General features: G+C 42.1%; 1 protein-coding gene across 1 annotated transcript in view; it reads left to right on the forward strand.

Annotated features, from left to right (window-relative positions):
- The window catches only part of pam (peptidylglycine alpha-amidating monooxygenase), a 234,795-nt gene that overhangs the window by 104,929 nt on the left and 109,774 nt on the right, over positions 1–20,092 (forward strand). Inside the window, exons 8-9 of the mRNA XM_022250921.2 lie at positions 3,176–3,243; positions 4,090–4,250. Of these exons, the coding sequence (XP_022106613.1) occupies positions 3,176–3,243; positions 4,090–4,250 (229 nt within the window). The remainder of the gene's footprint in view (positions 1–3,175; positions 3,244–4,089; positions 4,251–20,092) is intronic.

Here is a 20,092-nt window from a genome sequence, read left to right on the forward strand (position 1 = left end):
AGTATAAAGGAATATTGTATTGCTACAGACACACAGACATAACCAAGATCAAACTTGAACTAAAACTACTCTGGGTAGAGGTAAAACACTCTAGATGGCATTAATAAACTGTTACTTAGCTTGTTTTACTGGCCCCTACGGTGGAAACCAGACTCTGGTAGCTCTTGCCAATTGCCAGAACCATCCTGCATTTACAACTCTGTCTGACAGGTGATTTCAAGCTACCCACTTTGAATGGGATGTAGAAACTGGGTTGCTAGTTCCAGGTTGTGTTTGTGTTCTGAGTGCTCACAGTCCGCACCATGTGATCTCAGTTCTATTAGGGGGAATGTTCTTGACCTTGTTCTTGGCTCAGACAGTTTTCACGCTTATCAGACCTCGCAGACAATGTTTTTGACTCATCATAGATCTGTGAGTGTCATGCTGTGCATTGGGCCTGTAGCAACTTACTCCAAAATCAAATTGTCCCAATTTTAAGTTCCACAAAGCAGACTTGTTTGACCTTCAGCAGACACTTAATGTTCCATGGTGTCTTCTAGAGGCAACATCTGACTGCCGCACCCTTCTATGACTTCATTGAAGTTGCTGTGACTGACGTTTTACCAGTTGTGTGTCTGCAAAGGTTCTCTCCCCTGTGGTTTGATGGAGAAGTGTGCCAAAGAGTGAGCTTTCTGCACTAAACAACAGGATCCCACACCTCAAAACATAGCTTCCTTTAGGTCTGCTAGATCTTTTTTCAAGTGGCTTATCTGGTACAAATCCAGCATTTACTTGTAAACAGTTTCAAGGGACCTTGGGAAGAACCCCAAATGTTCTTGGAGTCCCATCAAAGCACACTGGGGTCAAAGCATCCAATACAGCTAGGAAGGCAGCCTTTTTGAAGGAGTATTTTCAGTTCGTGTATTCACCTACACCTGTGGTTTCAGACACTGAATTGCCTCCAATTTAGTCTCATCATCTTGATCCAATGCCAGCAATTACAGTTGAGGACTGTGAGGTTCTTGATAAGTTGCTGAACATGGACACCTGCCTACCATAAGGCCTGTGGCCTTGACAACTTGCAAGGTTTTGTAAAAGTCATGTTCTGACAGTTTATGTAGCTCCTTGTCTTATTTATTTTATAGATCTTTGTATGAGGGCAGTTTTCTATCAATTGGAAGAAGGCCAACATTGCTGCTGTCCATATTTCTGGCAAAAGGGAAAATGTTACCAATTACCGAGCTATTTCATTAATTTCATTAATCTCCAAGGTCTTCAAAAAGATTCTATGTGAACAGTTACTATGTCGTGTAAAGCTAGTCATTGCTGAGGAGTAGCACAGTTTTGTACCAGGTAGAGATTGTTCAACCAATCTTACTTTATTGCTTTAGGATGCTTATTGTGCTGTTCATTAGGGTAGATGGCATGATGTTGTTTACACCGAGTTTTTAAAGTATTTGACAGAGTTAACCACCAGTTTCCTCTCCACAAGCTTGGCTCTATCACATTCAACCTAATCTACTGAAACTGCTAAAGAGTTATGTAACAGGCAAAAAACATTGAGTTGTATTGGATGGTTTTATTCAAGCTGGAAAAACTGCTCCTTTCGGAATTCCCCTTTTTCGTTGATATTGTTAAGTATAAAATGATATTTCCCAGTGTATAAACAACCAGAGTTTACTTTTTGCGGACGACCTCAAGGTTTTTCATCAAATTAACTGTGTTGATAACAATCTGTCTCTGTAATCTGATTTACAGAATATTCACTTGTGGTGCTCCACTTGGCACTTGTTTCATAATCTCAGGAAGTGCAGTGTCCTTACTCTCACTCTCAAAAAGAAACCTGTGTTTTTAATTACCCCATTTGTGATTAATTACCCCCTCTGTTGGAGTGAGTCAGTGTAAAAAAAAAAACTGGGTATTTTTGTTGACACTAAACTTAACTTTGTTTCTCTTGTAGATTCTCTGATTAAGAAGGCTAGTCGCCTAATAGGTCTGGTGTGGCGTAGTTTTCGTTGATGCAGTGGCATATATTTCCTGTGTACATTGTACTGTACTATTGTTCAACCTCACCTGGAGTGTTGCTGTGTAGTTTTTAACTCTATTTCCAAGTCTCAATCAGACAGGCGAGAGAGAGTTCAGAGGCGTCACCTCTTTTTCATGTTTAGGACTTTCGATAGTAGCTACCTCAATTTTGTTGATCCCAGATATGGTGAATTCTGTGATCTCTTCAAGTCACCTCTTCTTCAGAGAGGAATTGTTAATGATTGCGTGTATATAGCAACATATCCACAATGTTTTTTTTTCTGACGCTAATCCATTTCAATTGCGTATTCCTGTTCATCATACTAGGACTGTAAGCAACTACACCCTGCATGTCCCAAGAGGTTATGTTGAAGCTGACTTAGCAGGGTTTTGTTTCCAGAATTTCATCAACCTACAACCGACTTCATGGGACATGTGGTGTGTTTGCGGCAGATTTGCTCAATGTCTTTCATGGAGAGATTTACAGAAGTTCACTTATAATGTTTTGAAATTATTGGACAGATTTTATTCCCTCTTTTCTCTTCCCTTTCCAAGGCCTTCCCTATCCCCCCTTCCTATTCTTTGGTTTTACCCTCCCCCATTTTTCCTGGACCCTTGCAAACGTTCCTTCCTCTCGAGATCCTATCCACCCCTGCCCTTCCTTTCCCTTCCCAACTGACCTTTACCACAGACCATTTTTTCTTTCTTCCACCCCCTAACTCCCAGCCCTCCCCTTTTGTCCTACCCCTGTCTCTCCCTCTTTATATTCGCTTTTCTGTATCATTTGTCATGTGTTTCCGTTTTTGCTTATTTTTGTGTGTGCTTGATTGGTGTTGATTAATATCGATTTCTTTGTTGTAACAACTTAATGCAATTTTATATCTTTTACAGTTGTATTCATTATTTTTATTTTAAACTATGTATTTAACTTCCTTTTTAAACTCCCTGTAATTGCCGGCTCGCTGCTGTTGGTGATATTTGATAAATATATAAATAGTATAGTAGGGCTACATCCCAATCTCTTGTCTAGAGTTAGTCTAGGTCTTTGCTTCATTGGAAATGCTTGGAGACGCGTAGACAATAGACCTAGCCATAGCTCTGGAAGCCTGTTTCAGACACGGCCTAAGTACATGTATATCCACACGTATTTATTATTATTATTTTTTTATAGGCAGCCGTATGCTGGAGGTGTCTACTTACTGGGATCAGGGTACATGTCTATTCCGCCTCAAGCAACAAGTAAGTACATTGAAACAAACAGCCACTTTATGATATAAGTTTTTTAACCAGTATTAGCAGAACAGGGTTAAAAATACGCACATGAACAGACCTAAGACACATAATGACATCACACTGTGTTTACATGTGCACTTTTCTTTAGGAGCCAGACAGGGATGAGACCAATCAAACTCCCATGGAAAAGAACACTTGTGGCATTATTATTTCAGTAGTAGGTCCGTCGTAGTAACAAGTCTATATATAATCAGTTAAAGTATGTTTCTCACATATAGTAGCATACCTTTGTGTCAGAAATTGGGAAATGGGAAAGGTTGGGGGGGTTGACTTGTCTGGCCATGAAACTTTGAAAAGCGGGGAAGGGGAAGGTTGGGTGACACCATATGAGTCTTTGTAGTGGTCAGTGTTCATGATGTTTATGTACATCTGTAATATGTATTCAGAGCAACATATTCAAAGCTTGTAAGAAATTGTTTTCCTATTTCTAGTGAAAATTTAATAATTTTAATTGTTGGAAGTCTGAGAAATTCCTCAAAATCCACTTTTTTTTTGCTTACCACAGAAAAGTGGGACGATGATTCAATATTATTCCCCCACTCAAACTAATTGCCTGGTTTCTACTCGCTTATTCAAAACTATCTGACAAATTTTGACTTCCCTGTTATAGCACACAGAATAATGGAGTGCACCAACTTATTTATTTCTTTTGATTGACAAACCAATAGGAATGGTAGGATGATTAATTGAGATACTTCTTTTGAGCTAAACAATAAATTGAGAGCACTGACAGAAGAAAAATGAGCACATTTTGTGTTAGTAAAGTTTTGAATTTGTGTTTGTGGTTTCTAGATTTCCATGCTGACATTGCGTGCATCTATTCTGATCTTGTTCCCATCTACCCATTTGCATTCCGGACACATGCCCATGAACTGAGTTCGGTCATTACTGGATATCGCATACGCCAAAGTGAATGGACCCTACTCGGCAAGGGTAACCCCAAATGGGCTCAGGTAACTCTGATTTTTTAAACTCATTCAGAAAAAGGGGCAAAAAAAAAGTAGACTTATTTTTCAAAACTTAACTGCTTGCTGCCGGGTGTAATTTGAAGTTGCATGACGTAAAACCAGAAGATTTTCGTTTTCAAAATTCTTCGAAAAATCATAACTTCATTTACTAGACATTTACACCCACATGAATGATTGTCTAACAGACAACATTTATTGATGTCAGAGAATTTCAGCCAGGCCTGCCGCCTGGTAAAAAGAGTCCAGATTATGCGGTGTTTCATAAGTTTCTTTTGTTCCCTTAACTGGCACCGTGTGCAGCTTCTGTCTTTTCAATAGGGATCAGATTAGCATGCAGTGGTATTGTATTGCACATCACTGGAACGCTGGAGCTCTTTTGTTCCTGGCGGTAATCCGCTTGTGCTGTATTTCACAAACAGTGGTATGATGTTTCAAAACAATGATGGATTTCCTCCTCTATTGACAACTGAAAAATGTTACCAATTCCCAGCAGTTCGGACTTTTGTTCCGGGTACGGTCTTTTGTTATAAGGCCTTGCTCTTTTTTCCAGTTTCGTGTATAAAGCCTATGTGCCCGAAACTGGGTTCCCCGGCAGGAAGTGGTTAAAGAGTGTCAGTTGTGGGAACTGAAATTATTTTGTTGGTTGGTTTGGGGTGGTTGTGTGGTTGTGCTAGGTCGGGTTGGATTGTTACAGGGGTGATATTTCTCTGGATTTTTCCAGATTTCCAGAATTCTTCATTCCTTGAGACACCTTGTGGATTTTTGGCATTTTCTGTATCATTGCCTAGTTTTGACTAGACCAGGTTTTACTTCCCACACTTGTTCAAAATGAACAAAACTTGCACAAGTCCAGGTTCAGAGCGAAAGTTTTTCCATTGTTACTACTGGAAATGGGCTTAATTACTTAATTGTAATGGATGTAACCAATATGTAGTACAGCGGAACGCCACTATAACGAACAAGACTGGGTCCACACTAAATGTTCAGTACAGCGGTCGTTTGGCATATTGAATTTAACTGCCAAACGTTTTGTTGCCATGTTGAATAGCGCCCTCTCTTGTCTAACCGAAGTGCATCCTCTTGCGATATCTTGGTTCACTGTTTTCGTGATGTTTTTCGTTGCATTCAAGTTTAAGATTTCTAGAAATGTATCTGTTAATTAAACCGATACGTTGTCAAGGGGCTGCCATCAAAGTGGCAAGATAATGGCTGAGAAATCTGTGGGCGTGAGTGAGTAAGCTGAACTGTTTGAGCAGGCCCCGTCTGGTTGGTTTTTCCTTGTTTGAACAAGATTAGCACTGAATCAACCACTGTGTTCTTATGACAAAGCTCAATGTTGGATATTCACAAAAGGGAACGCTGGATTGAGCACCATGATCTTGCAGTAAATTTCCCAACTCTCATAAATCCCCAAAATGCTGAAAGCAAGACGGCTTTAAACATCACACTTTGAAAATGGGATTGCAAGTATGAGGTTATGCATGCAACAGATCTGCTGAAATTGGCAAGGATATTGGTAGTCTATCATCAATAGATGGCCGATCCCGCCTACAGCCCTTTAACTGTTAAGTGACAATGAAATCTTGTTTTGGATCTGGCCAACCATTGATTTTGTGAAAAAATCCCACTCCAGCAACATACGAAGCAATGGTCGAAGGCGCCAAGTTACGCAAGACAACCATGCAACAAATTCTCGAATATCAAGGGGTACTGCTGAGGATGTCGCACCAGGTCTTCACCTCATGAATGGACAAAATGCATTCCAGCCTGTGGTATATGCCTTCCTTGTGTTTGATGCAACAGAAATACCCAAAAGGTGATTCATCTCACCTACACACTTCGGGGAGGATTGGTAGCGGAGTCATGACGCGCTCGGCATGTGGGGCTGCGATGCGAAACCGCTGCATCTGAAAACGGGACAGAGCATCGGCTTGCTCATTATGTACTCCCGGAACATGAATTGCCCTAAACACGATGTTAAATTGTAGGCAGTCCAGCACAAATATGCGCAATAAATGCATAATTTGGGACAACCAAAAGACTGCTTATTGACAATTTGCATGACTGCTGCATTGTCTGAAATCTAATCTTATGATTGACCAACACAGAGCCCCAGCACTTAATGGGAACCATTAAAGGAAAAATTTCCAGAAGAGCAATTGATGGGGGATTCTGAATCACATCCTCTGGCCATCTACCTTTAGTCCATTTGCCACCAAAGTATACCCCGAAACTGATGCTTGCTGCCGCATCAATAAACAGTTCTAATACTTCATTACTTTCCCACTCATTGCTCAGAAAAGCAGACGCCATTGAACTGTGACAAAAACCGCAACCACATTAACAAATCTAACCTGGCACCTTTATTTATGCGATATTTGTGGTGCTGTTTAGTGAGCCCGGTAGTGAGTGCAATTAAACACCTTGTGAATGCTCTTCCTGGAGCAATGGTTTTACACAAGAAATTTAGTGAGCCTACTACTGATTGCACCTCAACCAAAGTGAAACAGAGATGAGACATCATTTCAAGCAATGGGAACACTCCCTCTGAACCTTGGATGACAGCGTTTCAGTCTATTAATGAATCTCTGTCCTCCCTCGTCCACTGCCTGAGCGACAAACCCACACCAGCTTCTACCGCTCTGGACCCGGACCTACCTCTCCTGGTTGCAGACGACTACTCAGAACATGGAACTTATTGAGGTTTAAGTCAAGCTAGTGTTCCCCTTCTGGAACATTCTGCTACGAATGGGAGCATCCATGAATCCACATGGCTGTGCTTCAGTCAAGCAACAGACCAGGTCGCCAAAAGAGGACATCAACTTTGTCGGCGATTTTCCCCATTCAATTCCCCTATCCCTCTTGGGTCATTGTCCTGTTGTTTCCGGGACAGCCTTTACAGAGGCAATACCGGGCCACGGAGCCTGCCAGCCATTTGCGTGGTTGGGGCCTCCGAACGCTGTACACCCTGTCTTCCAACTACCTTCTCGGAAGACTAATTCTATCCCCTTGTTCCCCCTGCCCGCTCTGGGAAGACCCCCTATAGAGACAGCACCAGGCAATGCGGGTACAACACCGCCTGCATCCTGGGCATTGGTACTACCATGAATCACAAATCTCCCTATTCATGCCACGTGTCTGACAAGGCTGGCGGTGGGAAGACCCCACGTCCCTCGTGCCCCAGCTCTACTGAGCGCTCCAACACCTCGAACTACTGTTCTCAATCACCCTTCATTGGGGGCATGCAGGTATGGGTGGATAGTATATGTTACCGGGCAACCCCCTGCGTTAGTCGGTGTGACTCCAGTGGACGAAATACAGTTATGCAAGGACAATGCAGACCACAGCATAGGTAACCGGTCTGCTCTGCTGCCGAGGTTTCTGTATACCGTATGTTGTTCAGTAGTTCCCATTCCTCCCTACACCCGGGACTAGACTTGAACCAGCCATTCTTTGGGATATTCAGTGGACACTACACCTTATCATTGCACTGCGCACCAACCTTGGACTGGTGTCTATCCCATGTCAGCAGGTGCGGAGCCAAGAAACAATGACTATGTACAAGCAGTCTACCGGATACAACTTTCCCACCTCTGGTGCCTGTTCTCCGAGGCCTGCAGGAGACGATCCCGCACTTTGCCCGCAGACCTATGTATTAGGTGTGTATTGGGTGTGCTATGTGTTAATTAATATACCGGGGAATCCTGCTCGACAAGCCTTTGCTTTTTGGGACCCCCATCCACATTTCTTTATTTATTCGTGACATATTGTAGTGGACAGTTATGTAGTAAATAAAGAATGAATGAATGACTTCTGCCAATTGCCATGTGCCTGATCTCACTGATGCCTGAGACAACCTGCCCCATTTCTGGCCTTGCCCTGGTGATGACACAATTTGCATTTGGATCCATTATTGCATTTCTCTTGTTTGCATCCACTTCTTGGGTGTTTGAATTCACTAAGGCGTGAGGTCAAAATACAAACGCTTTTGAAAGTGTTCAACGCTTTGTAAACGGTAAGCCCCACGGACGGTCAACGTTGAACAGATGAACGCTTCAGCAAGGCTGGCCAAACTGTTGCGATCGAGTACACCGTTCACTCTGCAGCTTCCAGTAAACAATGGACAGCTCATCGCATTACTGCATATTAGACTTTTGTGGTCTAGTGGATGAGTCATAACAATAGCTCTTTACTTTGCAGCTCCACAGGAGGATTTAGATCGGCACACTGTTTTAACTTCCTGATAAAACATGTGTACTGAGTAGTTGTGTTGCTAATAAATTGTGAAATATCTGCGCTGCCGGTTTCCAGACCAGTCTGTTCAGGTCTTGATACCCTGTAATCTTGATATTTTGTCTCGGTCTCGTGAATCTAATACACACCTAACTGTATACCTGCAGAATCGAATATACTAACTCGAAATAGTATTTACCTAAATCATACATGGCGTAGTGTTCTGTTCGCCAACATGTAGTTATAGATAAAACCTCTTTTTTTTGGCCTTGTGCACAAGCTGGGACTCAGCATTGCGCACTCGCAGGTTTTCATGTGTAGGATCGAGGAAGACACGTACGCAAACTACGCGCTTTCTACTTCGCGACTGCACCTGCACGATTTAAGGATACATGTTTTTTCTTGAAGTCAGTAGTACATGCGTGCCCGTTGCAATATGTTTCGATTCTTTTACGATTCTTTTGTACTCTTTGAATACTTTGTGGCTGTACAAAATTCATGTTGGAAAAACGGGTCGGGTTTTATACTAATCTCTGGTGTTTGACTTTACCTATTAAACTGTAATGCACAGTAAATTAAAATAATAAACACAATTTAATCCAGTGCTGCAGGCGAACCGCCGAACCGAGGCTAAAATCAAACAAGGCACTTTCGAACCGAACCAAACTGTTTGGTTTGGATGTACGGCTTAAAAGGGCATTTCATTGATGGCACGCGGGAATACATAAAAATACAAATAAACTTAATAAAAAACAAACACAACGAAAAATGGATAACGAGTTATACGGCGTGCTCCACACAGGCGACATACTGAAACTTACAATGGCCTGCATCATGAGATGGTTGCAAAAAGCATGTGGTGAGAATCACTCAGAAATCAACCAAGAACACGCAACGTACGGCATTGTCGCTGCATAGCATTTCTAAATTCTCACTACATCCAATTGTGCTCATGTATATTCAGATTTATTATTTTATTTGCCAATCTCCGATAGCTGCGCCCTTACGTTCCATATTAGGGTAAAGACGTTCCAAATTAGGCCAATGGTGTCATCAATGGGGTGCAAAACAAATTTTGGTTGGATGCTGATCACAGTCAGACTCGCGCTCGATCCAAGGCATCCCTGCATGAAATTTTTGCCAAGCGGTTCGCTTATGCTGTGCTTTAGCGCAGCGTGCGAGGAGATTTTTGTTCGCGCGATGGACTAACTTTCTTTTCATTTGACAATGAAGGGTTTGATCGTAGTACGAATGCGTTATAATAGAATTTACCAGATCTCAAATAACAAAATGCTGTTATCGCTTCAAAAGAGGCTGATGGAAAATCGCGTCTTTGGTCACGTGCACGCCGTCCTTGGAAAGGTTCCTCCTCAGATTTGCAACGAAAGCCATTTTCGTAGTTGAATCTATTTCGCCAAAAATAACCAAAACACAATTTGCGCGATCATGTATTCTGTACTGAAGGAGGAAAGTCCTAATTGAGCATGCTGTTTTTTCTATTTGCACATATCTTAAAATCGTTTTGTTGAGTCAAGCATGGTACAAACACAACCGCTCCTGGTCGGCAAAACACGGTCGGAAACTGTCACACCTCCGGCACTAACTTTATATGGAACATACTCGTAAACAAACTCTGGGGAAACAGTTTAGAAAAAAGTATTCAAATCAAAGTTGCTTGTGGATGGGGAGAGATAGGAGATGCATAATTTTATACACAGAAATACTATGTAGGCTTTTGCGGTACAATCGTAGCGAGCCTTTCGATGCCTCAGTGTGCATTGTACATGTACATGTGGGTGCATGTCCGAACCCCAACCGATCAGAAGTTCGGCAAAAAATGTCCGAGCCCTGTCTGAACCGAACCGAACCTTGACACATACTTGCACCACTATTTGATTTTTTTATAACCGTCAAGGAATATGGTACACGTGACTTAAGTTCAAAATAAATTCATATTGTGTCTGTGAGGATGTTTCCTTTCAGAGACGATAGATCAGGCGGTATAAATGAATGTAGAAATGAATCTAGAATGTAGTTGATTTTGCAACTCTGTCGCAAGGTGTTAACCATTAATCCTTACGACCAGCCCAGGAAGACGGACCGGGGCCAGTGAAGTTCTCTTGAATAGGATCTTATGTTCACAACCATGGCTGTGTAAGCCACAAACTCCATTGTTGTCAGGGTTGCTGGTGAAGCTAGACAGTCAAGGACAGACAGTTCTTTTCAAACCGTTGAACTGTCGAACACCAAAAGACAAACGGAATGAAGGGGGATTAACACCAACCGTTGAACTGTTTCCAAACCGTCTGTATTTTTACCTCACGCCTAAGCGCTTTACACCGTCGTGGATTTTACAAGTGTCTTATTATCCTGTAATACTGCACTTTTCCAGGGGGCTTTTTTGTACAACGTTGGCGCATGTATAACCACTTTGACCTGTCGTGCTTTCTCCAAAAAATCTTCTACACAGCCTCACTATCTCCGGTTCACTGTCCGAGATCTTCCAATGTGGGTGTGTCCGAACTTCACACTTATGTACTGTGTCTGCTATGAGTTTTTGTCACGTTGATACCTCCGTGTTATTTCTTTCAATTGCGCCCCACGAGATCGAAATAAAGAGCTACATTTGACTGGTATCGCTCTCTATATTCGATGAATAATCTGTATTGGTTGAAATAAAATTTATTCGGATTTAGAAGTGGTACTTATGTCCACACTTTTTCAGATTCTGAATGCGAAATACGATCACTGTATTTCTGTCATGCAGTACTATTAATGATTTTAAGTTATCGCATGGACGCTCCATTTGCGACTCCCAACTTTTCATCCTTACCGATTTAGGAAGTCTGGCTTTAATCTCCCATTTTATTAAGCTGTTTAAGTGTCCAAAGTCCTTCAATACAGTGACGTCATCGGCCACTCTTAAATAGTCTTCCGGCAAAAATTCCTTGCCAGATAAAGATGAGGTTAGCCCTTATCCAGCCCACACAACGGTCATACTTGGGGTTTCAAAAAAAAAAAAAAAGAAAAAAAGAAATGTCACCTTTATTTACACCTACCGATAAAATCTTTCTTCAGGGATGAGTGTAAGCCTGCCCTTTGGCAAACTAACCAGTGGATTCGGGGAACAAGCACTACCACAGTTCTTCTTCCCTCGTCAGTTCCACACAATTGGCCAAATTTTGCTTTGCCCTCTCCACTATTTCACAGGCAATGCAGGGAGATACAGACCAAAAGGGAATGTCGACGCTACTCTGTTCCCAAGATCTGATGCTAATGGCTATTTACTTCTAAGGTACTTTCGATGATTGATCTTGTAGGTACTTTATTTACTTTACTACCTACTACAGTAGTAAGTTTTAGCAGACACCTCTTCAGTCAGAAGAATACCTGTGTCTGCTCGTTCAGCTACCCTCTTTGATTCATGTCTGCCTGGTTGTTAGGACAAACTCATTGAATCCCAATCTCTCCTGACACATACAGTTATTTTGGGACTTCAATTGTTGGATTCCCGTTCCAGTCCTCTCACAGAAATTCAAGTTCTTCTACTTCAATCACGGCAGAGTAACTCTCTAGCCTGGACCCTGTCACTCTGTCAGTGTCCTAAGGGCCCTTACTCTAGTAACCTTTATCTCCTACTCCCACCAGCTAACCATTCCCACAATCAGACATTCTGGCAATTGGCTTTTGTAGGCAGATGTACAGATAAGGCTGGAGCTTTCCTGAACATCACTTAGAAACATACTAGCCATACAGGTTTCTTAATCTTCTGTTGTTTTTCCGCTCTTGTCCTTTGTCTGGGCCTTTATAACACAAGCATATCTGTGACCAGTGAAACCATAGATGGATTCTCAAGTACTGGTTTATACCGGCACTTCCCGAATTCTGTGACTTACTCCTATGTCTAAACTTTCAGATTTCAGGGACAGGAGTGTGTTGGTTATCACATTGTTGCTTCACCAGATAAATCACTACAGTGATACGCTCTCCCTACGCCAGATAAATCACAATGGAGGTACACTCTCCCTACGCCTTGGCCTCCTCAAAATACAGTTGTTCTTATGAACATTGGACTTCAAGATTACCCAAAGATTACCCATCTCAAAGCCAACAACAACTTTTCGAAATACATATGCTTGCTCTCAGAGAAAGATTCATGCAGTAGAATAGACACTTCATCACAATTTGTCGGAGTCCGTTCCTTAGGTACCAGACAACCGTCTCTGCGCATTGCTGTTCCTTCCTTCACATGGAACATCTAGCTGCTGTTGTCCTGCACCAGACCCCCTCGCCTTCATGTCTTAGTCGCAGACAACCCTTTTCTTCTTCTTCCAACAGGCTAGAGTTGTAGGGCTTGTAAGTCCAACATGCCCCTCTCTACTAACCATAGTCCTGGCAATGCTGTTAGAATTGGCCAGGAAAGACACTTCTCTTTATGTCATTCAGACCTTCCTAACCCTGAAGTCTGACTCTCCTAGATCCCTAATATCCCTAACATCTTACTTTAGCAGCAAACGGTTCCTCACTACTCAAGGCACGACAAAGAGTGTACATTGTAGTGGTTCAATTCAAATACCAATAAGTGCAGTAACCGATTCTTTTCTTCTTTTATGAGACTCGGAACTGCAGTTTTCAATCATACTTAGCAACTGTCTGGTGTCAAAGTTACCTAATGTGCTCTACCATCGACTCCCATTCCTGAGACAACACATGACTCCAGATATTTCCTTCCTGGTGTGTCCTTTTTAATGTTTCTTCCTCACACTGAGTTCATATCTGGCTGGAAATCATGACGAGCATATTCTTATCTTGATGATAAATGGCCATTTATCCCTTTTACATCTTTTTGTATTCTGTAGCCATCCCACCACCTAGACCGTTGCCACTCTGCATTATGTAGTGACTGTTTGGGTAGATAGAGCGCCGTAGACTTCTCCCCCACAGTAGTGTGGGTTGAGTCTACTAGAGAATACCTACCCAAACAGCTCTCTCCCGCCCGACCTCCCCACTTGGCTGTGACATTCCTAGTCGCTTTCGAAAAGAAGGGCGAACATGGCGGCATGACTGCAGTGCGTAGTGGGAGGTCAAGGGGCACCATGGATGATCAAGTCTTTTCAGTGAATAGCTATACGTGCATGGGAAATTTTCATACGTAGTGACTGTTGGGTTAAGTATTCTCTGGGACACTCGACCCACACTACTGTGGGGGAGAATTTTGGCAGGACTTTTTGAAAGGAGTTTTCCATGGTCGTCCTTGTTCATCATCCTATCCACATCTATGGCAGAATCTTCTGTAATGTCTTCACAATCAGTGCTCTCTGGCTCAAGATCTGACTGACTGGTGGGCACATGAACCCCTTTCTGTCATAGTGCCCTTTATGACGGAGGCAGGGCATTTCCCGAAGGGGGGAGTTTTCTCTGCGGTATTTTCTTTGTTACTGGCGCCCTCCATGCATTTCTTAGCATTGCACTTTTCTTCAGAGTGACCCTGCTTGTGACAGAATGTGCAAGTAACCTGACTCTGGTAGCTCTTTTTGCGCTCCAGAGTCGGTGGTCTAACAGCATAGGACTGCACAGAGTCAGAATCATTCTGCAATTGCATGCTCATCTGGGTCTGCTGCTGGACAAGGCAGTGAACAGCTGCCTGAAGCTGTTACTGTCCTTCGAAGAGTTCTGACAGTAACTTCTGATTGTCCACCCCATATTGGACAGAGGTGCGTCCTGACTTTTCTGCCGAGTTTCGACCACGCCCTCTTTCAAAACGCTAAGCCGAGATTTACTTGAGCTATACTCGGCAAAAGTAACAATGGCACACTCGCTTCGGGCGTTAAAGTTGGAAGGGGTATAATAATAACATCATTTACCTCCCACTTTATGCTTGTGCAATACAGACGAGGCTGTTTTTTTTTTTCCTACTGACTTTGTACCACCAGAGGTCATCTATAAAACTTTTACTTCAAGCAAGGCTTTATAATTATATGTATGCCATCAAGGTTTGAGAACTTAAATCAAGGAGAATAATTATCTCATAAATTATACACCACTCACGACTATATTTATATCAGAGGTTTTCTTCAGGACAAATATGAAAATGTATCTTGGTGCTATTGTATCGTCTAGTTCCCCTGGATCCTGTCTGTGACGCCAAGTGAAATGGTAGGAGAGGCCAACCTCAGTTGCTGTTCGATCTACCAATGAGGTGGATAAGGGGAAGGGCACTTGGAGAGATACACACAAAATCACTCAGTGTCCCTGTCTCCCAATATTGTTTAATCCTGTTGATTTTTGATTGATTATTTTACAGTTCCCCCAAAAAACCCTATCCATAAAGACAAATAGTCAATAAATGTATTTATTGTGTGCTGAATATAAGCTCAGTTACAATAAGTTTTTTGAACATTTACAAAATTATAGTATATGTAAATGTAGATGGGCACACAATAAGAATAAATCTTTGTATATCCTGGTAATTGTATCTCAAAGAGGGTGAAATACATGAATATAGCACACAATTTGATGTTTAACATTCACCAGCTTACCCTGATATCATATGGGGTAGAGTTTCATCAAAAAGGTTAAGTCAAGTGCTCCCAGTTGTATGAATATGAGGTCTACAAGATTAAAAACACAACAAAGTCTGTGTATGTAATTGTGATGTGATGTGATCCGATCTGACATACGCATGTGCTATTGGCAAACAGTGAGATAGAGGTTCATGTATTTGGCCCATATATACCACAAGCAACACAGCCTACAGAACGCAGGCAGTGTTTGGCCACCCCATACACACGTGCTACACACAGCACGTTTAACCTATCATGTATACAGTGGGCGAGAAGTGACATAATTATAATACATGAACAGTGACAGCATGGTCGCTAATACAACATACACGTCATGCATGATTCAACTGCAAGACCATTAGTTGGAAGTTTGCAAACTTATATAGTCCACGTTCCATTTCTAAAATGACCTGTTCATGCACACTAACCCAACCAGGGTAATCTACAAATAATAATGCATCAGCTGGTTATGTGAACATAATGAAACACCAGCAAGAAGCAGCATCAAATGGAATCATTTTAGGAGAGAAGGTCTCACCGGCGACGGCCAAGAGCACGCACTGCCAAAGAGGCTGTTAGGACGTACGTGCGTGAATTGGCCAAGGTGTAACTCTTCCGCCACTCAAACTATCTTTTGCACATTGATCAGTGATCGTCGCCCTAAAAGTTAGACTAAAAACATAAATTTGCTTTTAGAGTACTGGTCATTCTTCTCGATAATGCTTATCAAAAAGATCACTCCGATAGAGTATTCCAAACAAATCTTTAGGGACTAATTAGTGGCTCGTAAGCATATGACCCTAGTACGCACAAGTTGGTGTTTTCAATAATCATGTCTTTCCCAATTTTATGTCTTAAACAGTGAGTGTGCTGCATATTCTGCACGTAAAGTGCCATGTCCCTACATACATTTGCAGTAGGTGTTGCTGATCAAATCTAAAATGCGGTGAGAGATATTTGTTGTTTTGAAGTTACACTTTCACAAATTAAATTGGAAGGTCTCAAATTCATTTCAGTCACAAAGAAAAAACAAAACATGTCAATTCAGAGATGATGACACCCAATACAGTGATCACAGCTCAAAACTGTGATCACTGGACAGCCATCTTCAGTTCACATGGGCATGAAACAATTTGACGCACATACGCATAAACTAATTGTCCCGCTGAAACATATGTGTCTTGAGTAAATGTTTATACTCTGCTTCCGTTGGGCAGCACTGAGATGGTTTTCATCCTCTTAGAGTAATCTCATGACTACAGATGCTTCATTTTTATTTTTTGATTTTCTGATGACAGATGGACCTGTCTTTGACCCTACATCAGATGTAAGACAAGATTTATTTTTTAGTCATTCTTCATTTTTTTCTGGAGTCATGCATTGCCACTAGGACAAACTTTTATTTGACTTGGTCTTTTGGCGGTAACTCCTCATTTGCTCGAAATACTCACCAGGTTTATATAGCTACTTGGAGTCTTTCTCATGGTTTCCTGTTATTTCACTTCTCTCTCCCTCTTATCGGAGTATCCTATGTTGTGTATGCAGAGAGAACCCTCCCCTTTGTCGAGGCTTCACTGCAGTTGGACTGAGGGTTCTGTATCAGAAAGCCGTTTTATCTATGTTTGAGTAATTCCTGAGACATTTTTCCTGGACTACGTCAATCCTTGGGCCTGTGCCTCAGGGTTAGTTTTGATGAATGTCCTGTGTTAGGATACAACATTGACCCCCAGTCCTTTTTGGGAAAGGCTAGTCAGACTCCTGATCGATATCCTGCTACTTCAGTGTCAGGGTCCGGTCTTACTCTTTCGACCGCGGACCTGTCTGTCTACACTTAATGTAACTTAACGATCTTTTTAGTAGGCAGGCCTTTTCACACTGCTTCGGCCTTGGCTGCCAGAGGCCGACTTCAATCCATTAGGAGAATCTACAACAGCTGGGTACAACATTTTGATTGATGGTGTGAAGGGCACTCCACAGATCTGACCAAAGTGCCTCTTTCGCTAGTGATGGACGTTTTATGCACCTCATCAACTCCAGTTTCCTTGTAACCATGTTTTGGAACTAGCAATAGCAGCGATCCTTTGTGGCTCTGTGATTCCTAACAATTTGATGGTTCACCATCTCCGAGAGAAATGTTCACTGAATGCCTTCCATCCAAACGACTTACTCTCTTGTGGTGTTCGGGCAATGTTCTCCAGCTACAAACTGAACCTCCCTTTGAACCAGCGTGTCAAGCTTCCCTCTTTCCTCTTTCACCTCAGTATGAAGCTTACATTCCTACTTGCTGTTGCCAGTAGGAATGTAAGCTGTTAGTGTCTCAGCTGGAGAAGGACGTATGAGAGCCAGTCACCTAATTGTTCATCACATCCACTAGACTCTATCGACCAGCTTCCAGATATAAATTGGGAGTGATGTTTTGAGGGGGACTGTCAGTTCTCAGGTTGACATCATAGTGGGTTCACTGCCAGCCGTCTTTCACCCTGCAAGAGGGTGCTCTTAGGCAATTCTTATGCTGAGCTTAAATGTGTTCTCCATTTGTTGTTGTGCATTAACATGATGAGAGTATACATTTGTTTGCCCTCATCGTTCCATTTTCCTTTTTCGTCATGACTAGGGTGTTGGTGGTGTTCCCACCATCCTCAGGTTCGGTGTTACTCTGCATATGTATTGGTCATTTACACAGGTGCAGGCATTAAATTCTCTCCCCATCTAATGTGGGTTGAGTCTACTACTGCATACCTACCAGATTACCAACTACCCTCCCTAAGCAGCCTCTGCACTCTTGCGCTACAAAAAAAGAGGACGATTCATGGGGTCAAGCGGGTGAGGGCGTACTGTAGGGTGATCGAGAATTTAATAACAAATGGACTAGGAAATAATGCATATCATTGGTATCTGGTAGGTATGCAGTAGTAGAATCAACCCACATTAGGTGGGGAGAGATTTTCATGACAGCTCACAAATATGTTGGCAAGAATAGGACTGAGTGGTGAGCCACTGGCCATGACATTTGTTTGCATGTATATATGTGGATGGAATTAATGAAACTGAATTAATACTTCAATAACCTTCCTCAAATGTAAATGTTTTGTAGCACTGCTGGTATATAACACTTTCTAAACCTATCTGACTGCAACCCATCTTATATAAAAAATGTGAGTTACATTTTAAAGTTCATAGTGGTAAGTCAAGTAAATGTATATCTGCTAAATTGTTGATTATGTTTCTTAAATAGGGAAGTCTTGAAATCGAGGTTGATTTTCTACAGGTACATATTCATTTTATAAACCATTAGGAAGCAGTTGGATGAGTTTGGATTCCGGGGTTTTCATCTGCATTTGGAATTCATTTTACTTTTTGCACATTGTATAAGTTGTAAATAGTTCGCGGTACCCGCTGCTTCATTTGACTCGGACCGGCCAGCCGACCCCGGCAAGCTCGGTGGTCGAGTGGCTAAGACATCTGCACTAGTAAGCAGGAGGTCGTGGGTTCGAGTCCCACCCGAGTAAGCTTGTGAGGTTTTTTCGCAAGCTCTCGGACAAGCACTGAGCATACAGTGCTTATTAATATATGTTGGGTTAGGGCAAACCCGTTATATATAATTAACATCTCCCCTACGCAAAAATACATCTTGAAAATAGTTCGTGGTACCCGCTGCTTCATTTGACTCGGACCGACCAGCCGACCCCGGCAAGCTCGGTGGTCGAGTGGTTAAGACATCTGCACTAATAAGCAGGAGGTCGTGGGTTCGAGTCCCACCCGAGTAAGCTTGTGAGGTTTTTTCGCAAGCTCAGTCTCGGACAAGCACTGAGCATACAGTGCTTATTAATATACGTTGGGTAAGGGCAAACCCGTTATATATAATTAACATCTCCCCAACGCAAAAATACATCTTGAAAATAGTTCGCGGTACCAGCTGCTTCATTTGACTCGGACCGGCCAGCCGACCCCAGCAAGCTCTGTGGTCGAGTGGTTACGACATCTGCACTAGTAAGCAGGAGGTCGTGGGTTCGAGTCCCACCCGAGTAAGCTTGTGAGGTTTTTTCGCAAGCTCTCAGACAAGCACTGAGCATACAGTGCTTATTAATATACGTTGGGTACGGGCAAACCCGTTATATATAATTAACATCTCCCCAACGCAAAAATACATCTTGAAAATAGTTCGCGGTACCCGCTGCTTCATTTGACTCGGACCGGCCAGCGGACCCCGGCAAACTCGGTGGTCGAGTGGTTAAGACATCTGCACTAGTAAGCAGGAGGTCGTGGGTTCGAGTCCCACCCGAGTAAGCTTGTGAGGTTTTTTCGCAAGCTCTCGGACAGGCACTGAGCATACAGTGCTTATTAATATACGTTGGGTAAGGGCAAACCTGTTATATGTAATTAAGAAGCATCCATCATTATGTGGTCCAGATTTAATACAACCTGAGTAAATTGCTCGACCGCTAATCATGAATCTTGAATTACTTGGTTTGATTAGTAAGGGACTGTTGGTTATACCCATTTATTGTACTTTCATACTCTTCGTATGTGTAATAGGCACAGTCATAGCTCCTCACACCCAGAGAAAATATTGTGTTGCATGCTTACATGCAATAGGAGTATCGTTATGTCATCACACAAATACACACAACTGTGTGCGATACAGTAAATGCAGAATACTGGTACCATTTGTCTTCTGTCAGATGAGGAAATATCTGAACTGATGGTGAGGATAACACTTCTCTTGAAACTTCAGTTGGTTGTCAAATTAATACAGACACAAAGAAACCTATATCCGAACATAAATTTACAAATGATTTTCTGAGGCATTGCATAAAACAAAAATGTTTCACATTCATGCAATTCATAAAAATAATATCATTTGTTGACATATTAAATGTTCCATTCCATCGACTTTACCTTGTGAAAAAGAACTCTGAATCTGTCATCTAATGATTTTTTTGTGCAATTGCACTCATAAACATGCACTATAGTATAACAAAATATGAACTTGAGTTTTCATTTGGTTCTTGAATTATCAAGGAAGAAACT

The sequence above is a fragment of the Acanthaster planci genome, linkage group LG05, assembly GCF_054643075.1.
Source record: "Acanthaster planci isolate LZ-2023a linkage group LG05, COTS_SCS, whole genome shotgun sequence".
Lineage (NCBI taxonomy): Eukaryota > Metazoa > Echinodermata > Asteroidea > Valvatida > Acanthasteridae > Acanthaster > Acanthaster planci.